Source organism: Calidris pugnax, unplaced genomic scaffold (genome assembly GCF_001431845.1).
Source record: "Calidris pugnax isolate Ruff unplaced genomic scaffold, ASM143184v1 scaffold49, whole genome shotgun sequence".
Lineage (NCBI taxonomy): Eukaryota > Metazoa > Chordata > Aves > Charadriiformes > Scolopacidae > Calidris > Calidris pugnax.
This window is the reverse complement of record NW_015090798.1, coordinates 3049970-3068099: the sequence shown is the minus strand read 5'-3', so window position 1 is coordinate 3068099 and position 18130 is coordinate 3049970. Positions and strand designations below refer to the sequence as shown.

Here is an 18130-nt window from a genome sequence, read left to right as displayed (position 1 = left end):
TGACTTATGCAGGCCAGACTTCCATAAACCATTTGACCACGTTGTAGGGAATGTCAGCAGATAGCAATCATCCTCATGGAAGTCATGAGGAAAACCTGAGAGTGGCTTAATGGCATCCAGATGAATAGAGCACATAAGAAAAGGAAAAGTAAGAAAGAAAGAAGTAGAACCATTACTGGGAGTCCATCAGTAGACCCACTCATCACTTTTCAGTGTAAATTGATTTGGTCTTTTTTTAACTTTAAGCATTAAGCAATGGTAGTAAGGTTAATGGTATCAAGGGTCTTAGTCCCAGTAATGTAAATAGAGTCACTGCACTGTCATTTAGAGCTCTGTCACAGGATAAGAAGTGACCATTTATATCTGTCCATAGCTCAAACTATAACCAGTGACTTCAATTTAATACCTTATTTAGGTTTTATAAAGTTTTGCTAAAAGTCATTTCCTAATTAGGGAAGGTGTATTTAACTGTATATCAAAAGGAGCAAAAAAAAAAAAAGGAGATTTTCATGGCTGGTTCACAGCATTTGAGAAACCTGAGTTTAGCCACAGCTTTCTTGCAAAGTCCTAGCCTTCCCTGGAGATTATTTTTCTTACTGTGCTTTGGCATCTGTCTGTAAAGCTGGAGTAATACTAACTCCTTCCCTTCTTCCCTACTTCTCTGCTGTGCCTTGGAAGAAGAATCAGAATTACCTGTTGGTGCAGGAGAACTTTATCTCTGGGAAAAACTAGTAACTTTTCCGGTGCTTGAGGAGGCAGATCTCGGACAGCAGATCCCCACGTGCTTATTTGTCTGGTCACTGCCAGATGTGGGGTCAGGGTTTTTGGGGGGCAAGGGCAGCCACCACCTTTGTAGCACCATTACCACAAGGTCTGCTTTCCAGTGTTCTGCTCTCAGCTCTTGGTGGGCACGACTGTCCCAAAAGTAGTAAATGCTGGGTCTTTTCAGAAAGTGCTTTCATTGTAACATTTTCAGCAGACAAATATTAACGAAAGCTTTTAGTGAAAATGAATGTGGCAGCTCAGGTGGCAATGTTGCAAATACCCAAACACAACTTGTATCAGCCGTTTGGGTACAGATTGCAGATGTTATGTCGTCAATGATGATAAATTAGCCCATTTTAGTCCCACGTTGGGTCCAGGAGTGCTGGACCTACTGTCCTTAGAGCTGCTGGTAAGATGGCTTAGAGGGGAAAGATACTTAGCCTTGTTTGAAACAAAGATTGAATGACAGAAAGAAGAATGTAAGGGGAAAGTTTGCAGCAAATAAAGGCAAAGAAACCCAGGGAAAAGCAGGCTGCAGAAATGCAACAAGTGCAATATGTAGGATGGAATGTTAACCTTAGAAAACCTTAGGTTTTCTGACAGAAAGAGGCTAAACAGCTTCAGGGAGTCCAAACCCGAGCAAAAAAGCGCAGAAGAGTGACATTACGCCGTGTGGATTTATCTATACTGTGGAAAGCCAGGTTCCTGTATTATATCTGTTAGTCCCCTTACTCCCACTTCATTCCACTGTTTTCAGTAATGATAATGCCCATCATAATGCAGGTGTACCTGGGGGACGCAGAAGTTGCAGCCAGTTCTCACATGGCACGATGATTTTTTTTGAATCTTATCCAAGGAAAGAAAGAAAGAAAACCAAGGCCTTGGCAGTAATTGACTCCAACCGTGTGGGGGACAATACTCTACCAGACGGGATTAAATTTGTTGGAATTGTTCCCCTGCTCATTTTTGCTGCAATAGAGGCGCTGTTTTTCTAATGTAAATTCCTTCTTAGGTGGTAAATTATTAAGGGATTTAAAGAGTAAATCCCTTCCCATGCATAGCATTGTGTGCTGCATGTGGCAGTGCCAGTACTGCACGCTGGTGTGGACAGACCAGTGGCTGCTACTGGTGTGAGACACCAGTTCCATCCTGTGGTTAGTACTGGTGTGTTTCACTGCTAATGTTTTCCTATGGAAAACACTTTGTTTAGCAAATATTCCAGAAGTGAGAAACCATCAAAAATAACGAGCTTGCTTTTCCTCCTCCTCAATCTAGTTTATTTTTTTTCAAATTTTGTTTTCCACGTAATAAGCCTTAAAGGATTTGAGGCAGCGTATTTGGGGGGGTTTGTTTTAATTGCAGAAAAAAGACTCTGAAGCTGTCTATAAAATGCTGTGTGTTACTTGCCACATGCAACAGCCTGAACCTCCTAGTTATTGCCCCGGCCAAACTCAGGGAGAAGTTGGCAAGTCACACCCCGTCAAACCCCCTCTCTCCGGCACGATTGGAGCTCAAGCCGAAACTCGAGGAGGTGAGGGGTGCCCCTCGCTGGGGCTGGCTGCCAGCCCACCTTCCCCATGGCAGCCCTTTTCCCCCCTCCTCAGCATCTCCAAGCCCCTTACTAGCATCCTCCCTCCTGCCTCTCTCAGGCTGGTCCCCCCCGCGGGCTCCCAACGCGCATCCCGGTCCCCGCGTTTCCCCGGCAACCGCTTTCCCCCCACCGACGCTGCATCCCGCTGCCGGCCCTGGCCAGCGGTGGCGGATGCTGCCCAGATGTGTCTCCGGCGTTCCCGCCGCCGCTTTTTTTTATTTATTTTTGATTTTTTTTTTTCATTTTTCCCAGGGACGTTTCCCCGGTGACCTCCCTCCTTCGGGGGAGCATCCCCTCCCTCGTCTCCCGCATGGCTGCTTGGCTGTGCCCGAGCCGGCTGATCCCGGCAGGCCGGGGTTGATCCTCCTTGTCTTCTCCTGGCTTCAGGGTGGGGAGACGGGGATGTGTTCCCTGCCTCTCCCCTCCCGCTCTCCCCCCTTCCCTCGCAGGAGCCTTCTGCGCCTAGTTTAATGGCTTTGCAAAGAAAGCCAGGCAGAAGAGCACTTTTCTCAGTGGCGGTGGTCAGACCATGACCTAAAACTCATCATGAACTTGGAAGGGCTTGAAATGATAGCGGTTTTGATCATGATTGTGCTTTTTGTTAAAGTGTTGGAACAGTTTGGGCTGATTGAAGCAGGTTTAGAAGGTAAGGGAGTGCTTTTCAGTGGCTTGTAATTTTTTTTTTTTGCTGTTCGGGTTGTTCTCTGGCGGCGAGACAAGGGGCACCTGTAAACGGGATGTGAGACACTACCTGAGTCACCTCCAGAGCGACGTGCACATCAGGGGCTGTGGGGTGTTGATGTTGGAGTTGTGATGCTTTTCTTTCTTTCTTTTGGTATCCTGAATACTGCAAGTATAAACGTAGATGTTAAACCAGAGAGAAATGCTTTAAAACCTGGATCTCTTATTCCTGCTTTAAATCTGCAAATGGGAAGTAGCAGGGGTCAAAGCAGATTGCAGGGTGTTAACGTGCAAATGCAGTTATATTGCCTTAAAATTGTCTTGTAATCTATTCAAAATTGTTTTGCAATCTATTCATGTGAACATCATCTGTGCTGGGATTGTTATAATACCAAGATATATATTTTATAGTATTTTAAAACCTGTTGAATATTTGTATGCTTGTAACATTTTAAAATATGCTTGAGGAAGAACTACAACACTCAGATTCAAAATAAACAACTTTAGCATTCTCTTAAGGCAGTCAAGTGCAAGTTTTATTGCTTGATGCTTTGTTTATCTTAGATCACACCCTTTCTTCTTAGCAATATTGTTTGTGTATAAAGCAGTAAAAATCAAAATTAAGAAGCTTACCTTATTTTAAATGTGCTTTTTATTTGTAAAAGCTGGTGGAATATTGATTATTTTAACCTTCTTTCTAAAAGCACTGTGATTCTTACCATATGAGGAGTTTGAAAAAACACTGATTGCAGCATGGTTGATAATGTAATGATATTCATTGCACCCCAAGGTTTTACTAGGTTTCAGACTGAAATGGTCTGTTTCTCAAATATTTAAGAGGTATTGTATTCTCAAATCTTCCTGTAAGCTAGCAGTTGAGTACAGTGTATATACTTATGCCTAGGAAAAGGGGAACTTTGTTGACTGAGAGATTGTGGTTTCATGTGTTAACGAGTGAGAATATAAGCAAAATTTGGTCCTATGAAAAGGTCTAAAGTAATCCTGTTTATGTAACCCTTTCAGGAAACACAGTCTTCAAGTGATTTTAAATAAGGAAGTTCACTCAATGGTTTCTCTGTCTGTGTTGCTGTCTTGTGTGGGCTTGCTAGTATTGATTACAGAGTCTGAAAACCCTGCAGGGAGTCACAAAAATGTATTATCAAGTGCATTTTTATAATGAGTTTACGTATCCATTAGAGTGCATTATATTGAGTTGAAATGACAACAAAGAGATTCCTTTTAAATACATGAACTTCTGCTTTTTTTTGGTTTTGTCTTCACTTGTGAATAGAAATGTCAATCAACTTGAGAAAGGTTATGATAAAACTTATCATCTCCTGCATTAAAGGCTACAGAGATTTGGAAAAAAAAGGTGGCATTTATTTTTTAGGTTGGTTGGCAGGTTTCTGTGTGCTCTGTCGAGTCTGATTGCCACATCTGGTCAAGTTGCCTTGCAAAATTTACCCCTTGATTGTTGTCTGTACTTGTTTTTATGGCTGGGGAAGCCAATAATGGAAAAACAATTAGAAATGTAATGAAGCTGCCTGTAAGTGTTTGTAAGATTTCTGTAAGAAATAAGTTTCTCATGCAGCTGCCTCAGTGGTCAAAAATCTGGCTCTCTGCATGTGCATGGAGTATTAAAGTTTCTTCTGACCCAGTGCAGTTCAGATTTCCAGTATGCCAGGTAGATGAAACCATAGAAAGATATATATGACCCACTCTTCTGTGGTATTCCACTGCTGGGAATGAGATAAAGGCACATTACACATGTCTTCTGACCCAGTGCAGTTCAGATTTCCAGCATGCCAGGTAGATGAAACCATAGAAAGACATATATGACCCACTCAAGTTTCTTCTGACCCAGTGCAGTTCAGATTTCCAGTATGCCAGGTAGATGAAACCATAGAAAGATATATATGACCCACTCTTCTCTATCTCATTCCCAGCAGTGGAATACCACAAAGGCACATTATATGCAAATCAAGCAATAGATATAAACAGTCATGTATGAAAATAAGGCTTAGCTAAACTGCAAAGACTTATAAATTTGTTGTCTCATAGTGCAGGAACAGGGCAGGCTTGTTTCCCTTTTATTTTTCTTGAAGTTGAGAATTAAAGATCTGAATCAATTACAATAGAAAACAAAAGATTTATACTCTTTTACTAGGGAGTTGAAAACATTGTTATGATTTTAAGTATCAGTGCTATTCATTTCCATCCATGAATGAAAAGTACATGCATCATAAAATTGTGCAAGTGTAAGAGATGTTTTTAAGTAGAAAGTTGAAAAAATGAATTTTGCAAGTACACTTGGACTATCCATCTGCTTTTCCAGAAATCATTGAGGAAGTTGGTCACAGTTTTCTGAAAATGTTGTTTATTATAAGGATATTTGCAGTTTTCTGTTTTTGGATAGGTTATACCCCTTCTTTTCTTTTTTTTCCTTTTCTCAAAGGTCACTATGTCCCAATGAAATCCTTTTCCATGTTTCATACAAATGACTAGTTTATGGCTTATAAAACACATCCTATGTCTGTCTGGAAATCATCCATAGATTCAGTAATCATCTGTAGCACAGTGCACCCAAGGCTAAATCTGAACTCTCTAAACCATACTGAAGCTTTGGTATAAATCTAGGTTTCAGAATTAGTCCCTATCGTGGTAAAAAAAGCTTGAAGCTAACTTATCTTCTGTCCTACACTGGTTTATCATGATTCTGAACTTTGTGAACCTCTTCCACATTAATTTGGAAGAATCGGAGGCAATCTATGTAAATCAATTGCAAAATCTCATTTTCCTTTTTTCAGTGTCACAACAACTATCAGAAGTGTAAGTAATATTCTGCTTTCTTCAGACTTTTCAATACAAATTAGGTGTATAATAATAATACACCTTTTTCATTATTTATTAAAATAATAAAATATTGTCAGAATAAAAATCATATATACTTGCTTAGACATATTTTCTGATGTACTGCACTCACTTAGATAACAGTATACTTTCTGTGGTTTTGCCCAGTTGCCTTCAACTGCTAAGTGATTCTGCTGCTGTTGTAGGAGAAGTATTTTCAAATAGATGTTTTTAATATTGTATGACAGCTCTTAAAGTGATAAGTAGCAGAATAGATTTATACACTTTTGTAGCTTGCGGGTTGCAGAGACTTTATCTCTAGATTAAATATTATTTTATGATGTATTGCACTCACTTAGATAACAGTATGCTTTCTGTGGTTTTGCATAGCTGCCTTTAACTGCTGAGTGGTTTTACTGTTATTATAGAAGTATTTTCAACTAGACATTTTTAATATTGTATAAGAGCTCCAAAAGTGATAAGTAGCAGAACAGATTTGTTCACTCTCGTGGGTTGTGGATTGCACAGACTTTGTCTCTAGGTCAAATATTTAACTCTTCATGAAGTAGGTTGTGTCCTCCTTAATAAACTTGATTGATTTTTTAAAACAGTAATGTATTAGGCGTAAGAAGTTATGTTTTGATACCTAGTGAGGAAAGCTTGTTCACATCTAGGTATAAATTTAAAATTAATCGAATTTCTTTTATGGCTAGTTTTTCCAAAATTCATTCACAATTAAAATGAGATACAGGAACTGAGCAAGTCAAATATACAGTATGTCAGCACCTTAAGACAATGCAATATCCAGGATCTCAGTTTATATTATTTCAGTATACTTTTAGTACTTTTCTGAAAAGATTGTGATTTTCATATATAAGGACCACGTGAACTTGGTCAAGATATAGAAGAGGTTTTGTATGTTAATATCTTCCTTGTATACCAGTTATTCTGGGTAAATTGTTGGAGACAGAGTGTTTGAAGCATCATGTGGTCAGGCCTTTTATGTTAAAATTGTTTTGTCCCAGCGTTTCTTGGGAAACCTGGATTGATTTTCAAAAGCTAAATCACTTATTAATTAAATAAACAGCAAAATAAACTCCCTTTCATTAATGTAAGCTGAAAGCCTACTAGAAACCTACACCGATTTGGGATAAGGTTCAGAGAAGAAATGTAAAGGATATGAGTGATCAAAAATATTTACATAAGAATACCCTATTAGGAAATACTTTCATAGCAATTAGTATCTTTACAGGGAAAAAAATGGTGTAGAAGTAATCATATATGTTATTGTGAAATGTGGATTCCATGTTTCTATATCGTTGATATCCATCTAATCTCCTTGCTTAGGACCCTTGAGAATGGCAGGAGAACTTTACAGCTAAAATTGTGATAATTGGGTTAAATTGCCGCAACATTTGATTCCTCTGAAATGTCAAAGCAGCTTCTAATCCCATTTTAATAATCCTGGCTATTGACAACTTCCCATTCGTCAGCTGGAAAACAGAGCAAAACCAGTTGACACATAGGGAATTGCCTGTGATATTTACAACTGGTTTTGACAAGGACTGGACATGACTGGAAAGGAGGCTGAAGTTACTTACTGATTGCTCTGAAATTAGCAGCCACTGAAGCTGTTTTGTCATCCAGGCTATGATCTGCTGGGGATTTCAACATTTCCACAGTGGTATCCCTCTCCACAGCATTGATCGTGGATGGAAATGGAGGAATGTTCATTTCAGAGGATTCATAATGACTAGCACTTCGTACTAGAAATGGCTTGTAATAAACATAGGGGCTTTTCTGCCATCATTCTTTTCTTAAAATCAGTCTTGATGTCAAAGAGAGTTATGTGCAGAATTATGAAGTATGAAAGCAATCACGGACCAATATGTGAAATGATTAGCCAGAGCTGACAGTGTGCAAAAGAAAAAGAGAGGCTAGAAATTTTAATATTAGCAATTCCAGGCGTTCCTTAGAAGTAATTTGTTCAATTAAGTCTTCATATATAACAAGATGAATTGAATTAAAACAGCTGTTGAAACAACTACTCAGATTTGGAAGAGCGAGCAGGAGATAGAAATCTTTAGCAGAGAGCTCCAGTGAAGTTTTTCTTGATTAAATATTTCTGCTCAAACAGCACTGAGAAGTCATTTGTAGACAGTGGCCTGTAATGTATTTGATTTGTAGCTGTGCACATGTACACACCTGACCAGGTTGTGCCTCCTGTTTGACTGGTCAGAAGGCCACTACAGGGTTCTGAATGAATAAGGGGAAGGCTCTTCTGTTTTTTTCGTAGTAGAAGCCTCAAGTTCTGGATACAGTTCCTAAAAAAAAAAAAAAAAAAAAAAAAAAAAAAAAAAAAAAAAAGGAGGAAAAAAAAGAAGCTACACTCGCTGCCAAAATTGATGATTTTGCTATTAGAAAACCCGACTGAGATGGTACAGAGGCCAAAGGTGAGTTACACTGAGAAACAATTGTACCACAACCCTACCCCAAACGCTAGTGCAGAAGAGGGAAGAGGGAAAAAAAAAAAAAAAAAAAAAAAAGAAATAGGCAGGTAAGAAAAGAAGCAGCTTCCCCTCCAAGGAAATTTGTGATAGATGCCTTCAACCCTTAGTTGCTAGCTTTACACAGCCTGACATCTCCAAATTATCTTCTGAAGGCTGGTCCGTCGATACTGGAAAGGCTTATAGTGTTCCCAGGCCAGTGTCTGCTGAAGAGCTTCTTTTCTCAAGACTAATTTTTGCTCCCAATGATAATGTGCTCCCAATGATAATGTGCTCCCAATGATAATGTGCTTGTCTAGTGCTTCACATCCACAGAGATCAAAAGTAAATAAATACTGAAACTGCAAATGAAGAAGAATGTCAAAGAAATAGATGGATAAAGAGCACGGCGCTCTGCGTTATCAATACAATGCCTTTTGAAAACGTATTAGTTTGTAATTAATCCTTTTTTGAAAAAGAACAAAAATATTAGAACTAAGTAAGTACAGAGTTGATCAGAGAACTCTCAATGTGGTGGTGGATAGTTGTGATGCAGCTCATGAACACAAGGGTCTCATTCCTGTTGCAGTTTGGTTATTAGTTATCTCACACACAATGGGACTTTGAATAAATGGAAGTTGTCTAACCTACTGTAAAATTGAAGAATATTAGAACCATATTGCTCAGTTTTACTCTTTAGTAATTTTAGGTGATAACCTAGAGAATTTTATGAGGATAATCTTAGGGATGAGAAAGATGGTTGGACTAGATGATCTTAAAGGTTCCCTCCAACCTAGGCAATTCTATGATTCTATGAATTCTAAGATGTTGTTCTGGTCTGTTTTATCTCCACCAAGGAGACAACTTCTGATATTTACTTCGTCCACTTCCTACTGGCTAATCAATATAGAATTTGCATTTTCAAAATATATGTTTAATTTATAGCCTTTGAATAAGTAAATGCTACATTCCTACTGTAAAGAGCCACCATAAGCAAAGGAAAATTACACACCACACAGTGTTTGCCTATCACTATAAACACCGTTACTTTTACTTATTCTTCACAAGGCTGAATTATCTTTTACAGAAAATCTATAAACGCCCTCTAGTTACATTTATGGACTCCCTTTTTTCACTATTTCACTGTTCTAGCTACCGGTAAATGTGGGTGGTACAAATAGAAATAAGCAAAGTCTATTCCAAGTTTTGAGAACATTTATTACTTTTCAGTACTTAAGGCTGAAATAGGAAAAAAGAATGTATGTCTTTTTCAATTATCAAAAAACAATAAAAGTTAAATTGATGGTATGGATTTTTCAGAGCAACATATTTAGAGTTTATTAGTTTCTTGGTCTACTGAGTCAAACAGTAAACATTTTCTGAGAATACAGTTTTGTCAGTGATTTGGGGGAAAAAGGCATACTGAAATTTTTAGGCAGAAGAAAATAGGCTGAGTAGTGAAATAAGGTGTATCCATTCTATTTGGGTGCTAATCTATTAGTGCTAATAATACTTTCTGCACTTTGTATGATTCAAAATGCTTTACAACAGTAAATAGAATTATCCATAGAATTATCTCCTGATATATGCAAATACATCTGGAAAATGAAGCCAGAGAGTAGTAAATTTCACTGGTTGATACATGAAGTAAAAAGGAGTTGTCAGATCACGTGCTTTAAATTCCTGTGTACCACAGGGCAATAAATGTCATCTGTTGTCTTTTGTGATGAACCCCATAGCATGTTTTAGCTAAACGGTGACATCTGTTTGCTGAAAGGAGGAAGCAAGTGAGCACAAGTGATTTTGTTGTTGTTGTATCTATCCATTTGGGTCAGTGATATTCTCAAACTGTTAGAGTCACAAGCTTTCTAAAATTAAGTGGGATGACTCTGAAACCTTGACATGTTCTGAAGATCACAAGAGAAGAAAGAGTAATCACTTCATTTTGCGATTTCTTCCTTTTTGCTGTTGTTAAAAAACATTTTCTGATTCCATTTTTTTTCCCCTTATCTTCAACAAGTGATTCATGTTGTTTCTTTCTCTGCATCACTCCTAGATTTACTCTCCATTTTAAGTAGGCAGTACCTGTTTTCTGGCTATTAGATCAGTGTCAGTCATTTGGTATATGTCTGAGAAATCACGGATATCATCTACACCTGCTGTATTACCTCTGTGATACTACCCTTGGCAATATGCAACCCAAACATAAACACTGAAAGTTTATCTCCAGAGCTTTAGGGCTTTCAATAATAGATTTTCTCCTTTGCCTTTAGTTTCCTATGTAAGTTTTCTGTACATAGTTATAACTAATGGAGCTACTGTACCACAGAAGGAAAATGAGTTTTTAATGAAACCTTCTCTCTTTATTGCAGGACTACTTTTTGGCCATCTAATGCATTTTCCTACAGAATTCCTAATTTTTATTCTATTTTTCTGTCTGTTTATCTCAGCCAGTCACCTTCACTCAAAATGTTCCTCGGGTTCAGAAAGACAGGCTTTTTGACACGTGAAGGATATATGGATTTAGATATGTAGATACTCTCACTTTGAATTCAGACTGCATTCAGTTTGCTCACGTACAACGCAAAGAGATGCTCAGCTTCAACCCTTGTGCCCTTATGTTAACTTACAGCCCACTTCTGACCTCACGTCTTTCTAGTGTAAAGATAGTTAAAATATAAATTATATAATATTTAGCTCAGTGTCGCTTCTATTAGAAAATACTAACTCCTAGTTTGAGGATCTTTATTTCATGTAGTTTCAAGCTGGTGTCTCCCTAACATCACAGATTACTTATATCATTGTAGTTTGATGCAGTGAGTTAATAGGGCCCCTGTGAAAACCCTTCCTAGGTTTTTGTAGGTCCTTTCATTGTCATGTTTGTGAGCTTTGCATTATGATTAACTGAAACAGTGTGCCAGTTGCTTTGGCTAACCTTTAACCAATACATGATCTTCTGCATTCCACTGTAAGACTCCATGATCCAATTCAGGTAGACCCATGTGGATCAAATATCACAAAAATCACATAAAAATAGTTTATTCCAAATTATTTTACATTCTCAGGCTCTTTCTCATGGAGTAAGAAAGATTTGTTGGATTTTCCTGTTTGTTTTTTATTTTAATTTCCCAGACAATGTAAATTAAATTTGTTTTTAGTCCTATGTGTTCTTATATCAATAGTGAAAGACTAAGCAGCATCACTGAAAGTGTACTAGCCCTATTGTTTTGTGTTAAATTTTTTATCTTTACATTGCTGTGTCCCCTTTATGAATTCTCTGCCTAAATTTCTTTATATATGAATACAAATGATTGTATATCGTCTTAAGATTATATAGAAGATCTTGAGTTTTAGCTATTTTTTTAACAGGAGAGTTTTTCCTTTAGTTATCTGACCTATTTTTCTGGTGGCTATTGATGAGTTGTTCAACACTTGGTAGAAAAATGCAGTCCAGCCAGGCTGAACGCTACCTAAATCTAATGAGGCAGATGATTTAATCTGATACAACATCTCTGGGTTTGATTTCTGCAGTCATTTTCCCTAGTGGTATCTCTAGAAGTAATTTCTGATTGTCCGATCTTCATTTCTGACAGCCCTTACTGATATTTTCAGATAATGCTACAGAAGCATGAATATATGTGTTTCTCCAGGCACATTTTATCTTTTGGATCAATAGTCCTAAAATTATTCTTCTTCAAACAGGCAGATAAAACTTGAATCATCCAACGCAGGCCACAGCATCTATCTTCTTATTGTTGATAGTCATAGAATCAATCACAGAATCCCAGGTTGGAAGGGACCTCAGTGATCAAAGGAACTCAAGGTCCAACCTTTCCTTGCAAAAGCACAGCCTAGACAAGGTGGCCCAACACCCTGTCCAGCCGAATCTTAAAAGTTTCCAGTGTTGGGGAATCCACCACTTTCCTGGGGAGATTATTCCAATGGCTAAATTTCACTTTCCTGGGGAGATTATTCCAATGGCTGAATATTATTTCATTCTATAGCTTTCCTAGGGTTATGGGAAATATGGGAAAAGTAATTTTCTGAATGCTCCTTTAAACTTTTCTTGTAGAATGGGAAATATGGGAAAAGTAATTTTCTGAATCCTCCTTTAAACTTTTCTTGTAGATGGGGGTGACATTAGCCTTCTCTTTGCCTATATTTGAGTAAATCTTATTTGGTTTCACCTTTATGACAGACTTCATTCCCAAGTTTTTATTTTTTAATACTAAATTGTTTTATTTAATAAAAAAGTAAATGTAGGTCACCAGGCAAGACAACTGCCACTGGTGGGAAAAATCATCCATATACAGCCACCTCTTGGCTGCATCTGCAGAGCTTTCAGGAACCACAGAAACAAGACACAGCCTGCATGAGTTTCTAAGATGGTGGCAGCCCGTGCTGATCTGTTGCGCTTAAAAAGCAGGCAGAGATTTATCTTGTAATCTATGTATAGTGAACCTGATATTTCTGGAAAGCTCAAATTTGTGCAGATAATCCATAAGGCTCATGTGCATTTCCCTTGGAGGATACGACCATATTCTGCCACTATAGGTGGGTATAGTCTGCCACTTGGAAAGTAATCTGTCATCTGAGTAAAGGCCTTGACTATTTTTTCATTAGAAAGAACCTTTTTTTAACAGAGTCAATTTTTTTTAGCCTTAGGATATATATCTTAAATATTTAAAATATATTAATGTGCCATCTGAGTTGCCTCCTTTGAAGTCTGAGATTTAAATTTATATTTGTAAGACAGCAAAAATACCTGTACTCTCAAAAAACGTTTGGCACCAAACATCTAGCAGGATGGGAGATGCGTTAGAGATCCTCCTTGTTTCATTTGTCATTTGCAACTGGGGACAGAAGGAATTTTACACAGTTTGAGTTTTCTAAATTTTTAATGCACTTGAACAAAAATTACTTTAATATGTTCACTATGTATATTTTATACAACATCAGTCTAGGTTGTTTTAATTTGAGTTTAAGACTTCTAAGACTCATTTTACAAAAAAAAGGTCTGCTCTTACACAAATGTGGCAATGGAAACGCCATGCTTGAAAACCATTTGGGATTTGAAGACAAGTTAGAGCTCTTTCCCTCTCACTCACCGTCACAAATCTTAAAGTTCACATTCTGGTAAATTGTAAGGCTGGATAAAGAATTTGAGATGAATCCGTTTACTAGAACATGAGTAATTGTTTTCAGAAGTGGAAAGATATAACTGAAGGCAGAATATGATGCCAAAATTGTTGCTTACTAAGTTGGAAACAGAGATATGATAAAATCTAGTTCATTTGCCCACAATCAGAATTGTTTTAACGGTTCCGCACTAATAAAAATATCATTAAGACAGGAAGGAATTTTCAGTCAGCTCAGATGCTGACCCATTCAGTGAGAACACATCACCTATGAATTATCATTCCAAAAATCATAATAATCTGGTAAAAGTCATACTTTAAATGTTACTTATTTTCCTCTTTGCTTCCTTACCATTCTCTTAGAGGACTATTTTAAGAAGCAATTGCTTTTTGAATGTTAGAACTTTTTGACCGAGACAATAATTAATAGACCTAAACCATTCCTATTTAAAAAGTAATCTCACTGTAAAAATGCAAGTTAAAGATTCATCATGACGTCCTTTGACAAGCTGGCCCAGCATTTAATTACTTTCAGTGCTAGAAATGTGCATCTACTTTTGGCTTTTGTTGCTGTTTAGCTCAAGAGCTACCTATGTAATACCTTTGCCTATTCTTTGCTAGATTTAAAATACTATGTAACATCAAATACCTTTAATCTTTGTAGATCAATTTTTAATCTGTCTATAGAAACTTCACCTTTTTCTCTGAAAAACAAGGTAAACCTGTTTTAGCCCTTGTACTCTTTCTTTTCCAGATTTAAAATAAGTTTTATGGTTCTTTTCTGAACCTTTTCCAGTTTGTAATAAACTTCTTAGAGGATTGGCAGTCAAATGACACGGGATTCAAAACTGGTCTCAGACAGGTCAGAGGTAAGAGGTAATATCCCTGCCTTGCTCATATTTGATAATTTACCACCAATACATCTGAGCAGTAATTAGCTCATCTTAAAGTTTCATGTAAAATAGAGGTATTCACATTATTGATCTACATAGAACTAAAGACAAGGGCGAATTCCTATCTTTTTCATTGGAAGAATTCATTAGAAAATCTTTGGTAATTTTATTTTTTTTTCCTTTGAAATAAACATCTGAAAGATGTGACCTTCTGTTGTGAAGCTTGATATGGATTAGTACAAGTGTGCCACCTCCTGTGATTTTGTTCATCTTTAATTAGCCCACCATGAAAAGTGAAATAACACGTTGAGTTAAAGTGCTGCTTCAGAATTTTTCCATTTGTTACTGGGTTATCAAACTAATTTTTAGAAAACATTACCTGCCATTATTTATGTTTATGAATATAGGTGAGTATAAAGGTGTATTTTTTTCATCTTTGGAAGATCTCCATTCCTCTCTTTCTTGTTCCTTCTTAAAGAATTATTACTTGGTGAATTTCCCTTCTGATTATAAACCTGCATTATCTCTACTCTTAATGTATAGAGATAGCTTTGCAGTTAGGAAAAATGATAAAATGTCACTTTTCATGCATAGATTTTTAGTTTTCTAAAGTTCTATAGTGAATACTTATTGCAGTGGTAAAATAACAAATTCAATATTGGTATATTTTCTATATTAACTAACATTTTTAGGCATTGTGTTATGTGGATGTATAGAATCAGGAATTATAATAGTACCTTAATAGTACATATTCAACACCTTGTGCTATCAGTATCACTACTTGGATTAAAGCAGATTTTTTTTTTTCTTGGGGAGGGGAAGAGCTTTTTCTATTACGATTGAAGAACGGTTATGAAACCATAACTTTTTGTTGTCATAGTATTAAAAGTTTTCCATTGTTTAAAATATGATGGTCTCAGTAATCAAGTACGTGGCTATTTGGGTCTAGTTGAAGCTGATCACAGTCTTGACCTCAGCCTGTTTCTTGGAAGTGAGCTGTAATTGGCAAGTAATTCAAGACCTCATGCACTGCCCTTGCCAGGCAGATACAAGGTGAAAAACATCCCCACTCATCCATCAGATAGCTTGTCAGTGCAAGGTCTTTTCTCAAATAATCAGTGAAGGGAATGATTACCTCTCTCTGAGTCAACCACAGGTTCAGCCTGACCTGGTTTGGACCCTTAGATATTTTTCAACAGCAAACAAAGCTGTGAGTGGCTATCCTAGTGAATGGTGAAATTCAACAGGTGGTGAATCAATCCTGTTCACAGCTGTGTTTTGTACTGTCATAATCTTAAGGGTAAATCACAGCTATTGAGTCCTTGTGCTCATGGAAGAAACGTGTTTCTTTACTAGTCCTGTGACATCTTGCTTTAAGAATAAGGGAATATTCTTATATTCCCATATATTTGTGCAATAGTGCCAGAGAAAAAAACCATATCCTTTGGTATTCCTTTAATCCTGTTCACAGCTGTGTTTTGTACTGTCGTAATCTTAAGGGTAAATCACAGTTATTGAGTCCTTGTGCTCATGGAAGAAATGTGTTTCTTTTCTAGTCCTGTGACATCTTGCTTGAAGAATAAGGGAATATCCTTATATTCCCTTATATGTGTGCAATAGTGCCAGAGAAAAAAAAAGAGTATGCTTTGGTATTCCTTCGTGCCATGACCACTTAAGAGTTAAATCCTCGTTATATCCACAAACTTCTTTAACATCTATAAAAATTCTAGGACTTTTCTCTCTCAGGAAAAGCTGTGAGAGTGTTCCCCTCTAATTGAAAAAGTCCTTCATATTGTACCGTCAGACATCACTTAACATTGGTAACGCAAAAGTCCATTCAATCCTACCTTCCACCTGCATGTAATTGTGACTCCAGCTTGATTGTGTCACAAAAATTTTGGGAGTCTGTGCATAACTACTCCGCTTGTCTATTATTTAATTTATACACTGGCAGAATGTCAGCACTTGGAATGATTTGAAGGGCAATTTTCTATCAACTTCAGTCATTTACTTCCAATGCTACATTCGCTCCTTTGGACTAAGAAAATTAATCTGGCAGGTGCTTCAGAAATCCCACATGCATTTTGCAGGGATTCGGCATGTGTGAAATTCATATTCTGTCAGGTAGCACCAACAACATGGAAGTATGAAGTTCCCTCTTTAGTCTGGGAATCAACCACTCTTGCAAATATTGGATACATTACATTCAAATGTTTTCCTTCCAGAAGACTTAAGTGTGTTCGTAGGCAGTCTAACTCATATAAAAAACGAGGAGGTCATGAAATTCATTCAGAATGATGAAGTTTCTCACTTTGTGAGCCTGTGACCAGTTTGTTTGCTTGAGAGCAGGCCAGAAGTATCAGTCCTTTAGCCTGAGAGTCGGGTTGTCCCAAGGATCCCAGCTGAATGCTTTTCTGACTAAGATTCCCAGTATACGCCCGCCTTCCAGCCTTACTTTTACCGATGTCCTCGGCAAATTAAAGACAATCACTAAGTGCTAGCCTGGTTTTTGCTTCCAGGAATCTGCTCTGCATTTCAGTGAAGATGCTTCACTCTTTGTCTCTGTTCCAATGCTGCTCTCACACGGCTTAGCACAGTGATTCTCACATCTCATCACACCTACTGGGTAGCTCTCAGTATTTAAGCATCTTCTATGCAACAGGGACATTAAGCAGAAGTACATAGTAAACCAAATTATTTTCTCGTTGTCTGGTCAGTAGTCTTATTTGTAGTCTTCACCACAAAGAGACTGGCTATTTGAAATTATTTCTTTTAAAAGATTTTCACTCAGAGCAGGAGGTTGTGTTGGAATCTGCTGTGACAGTGATAGAGAAGAGCCACAAGGTGTGAGTCTCTTGCACTCCAGGCAGCCCTGTCAGAGATTCCTGACATCTCTTAGAAACCATCTGAACTTTCAGCCATGCCTTCACCAGACACTGTGGAACTGCAGATGTTTTTATTTACTGAGCAGCTTTCAGCACAATGTTTTCTTAAGGAACTCACACCTTACACCCTCTTAGGTTGCTCCAGTCTGGTGAATTTGGTGGAACAATGACAGCAGAAACCCCGTAATGAGTTTGTGTCCTCATAATCACTGCAAAGAGAAAAGAAGGTTATTTGTCAGTAAATGGAAGATACAAGTAAACAAGTACAAATTTTTTGTTCCTCAAACATCTGAAGGTGTAATTGAAGTTCAGCTAGAAATCTTCCCAAGTGTAAAAAGCAAATGGATTTAGGGAACACAGATTGCTAAATCACTGTCCAAAATTAGTCAATTAGCCTATGGCTCTTTGCTCGATGTGGCAAAGACATTAACAATATGGATAATGACATCGATAATGCATTTGGGACTGCTTTTATCTACATCCAAAGTAGTTACATATCACATAGTACTCTCTGTACTTACTGCTTAGAGTAACTCAGTAATTTAGAGTTGAGATATGCCTTAGCAAAATCCAGTCTCCTCTGTACTGAGCCTCTTTTGTCATTTACCTACTGCAATTTATGGTTGTTTTGTTTAGATCTATGGGCACTGATGTTTTCCCTGTGCTTTCCTTTGAGTTCCTAGCTCTGTTTTGCTGTAGTATAAATCCTGATGGTTTGTACCTCACATTGTGTCTGTACTGGCTGCCCAGTTTAAACAACTCTTCCGTAACCTGACTTACTAGTCTTCATATCATGCAGCAGACCCGATCCAACTCACAATGCCAACAGCCTTTTGCAACA

The 18130-nt window shown here is 37.6% G+C and overlaps 1 protein-coding gene across 7 annotated transcripts in view; it reads left to right on the top strand.

Moving 5' to 3' along the window:
* The window catches only part of KCNIP4 (Kv channel interacting protein 4), a 491412-nt gene that overhangs the window by 270521 nt on the left and 202761 nt on the right, over window positions 1–18130 (top strand). Inside the window, exon 1 of one of the 7 annotated variants that reach the window (XM_014937074.1) lies at window positions 2693–3002. The exons of the other annotated variants lie outside the window; for them this stretch is intronic. Coding sequence (XP_014792560.1) covers window positions 2903–3002 — 100 coding nt within the window. The 5' untranslated portion in view covers window positions 2693–2902. Of the gene's footprint in view, window positions 1–2692; window positions 3003–18130 lie in introns of those variants that run through there. 7 annotated transcript variants of the gene reach the window in all.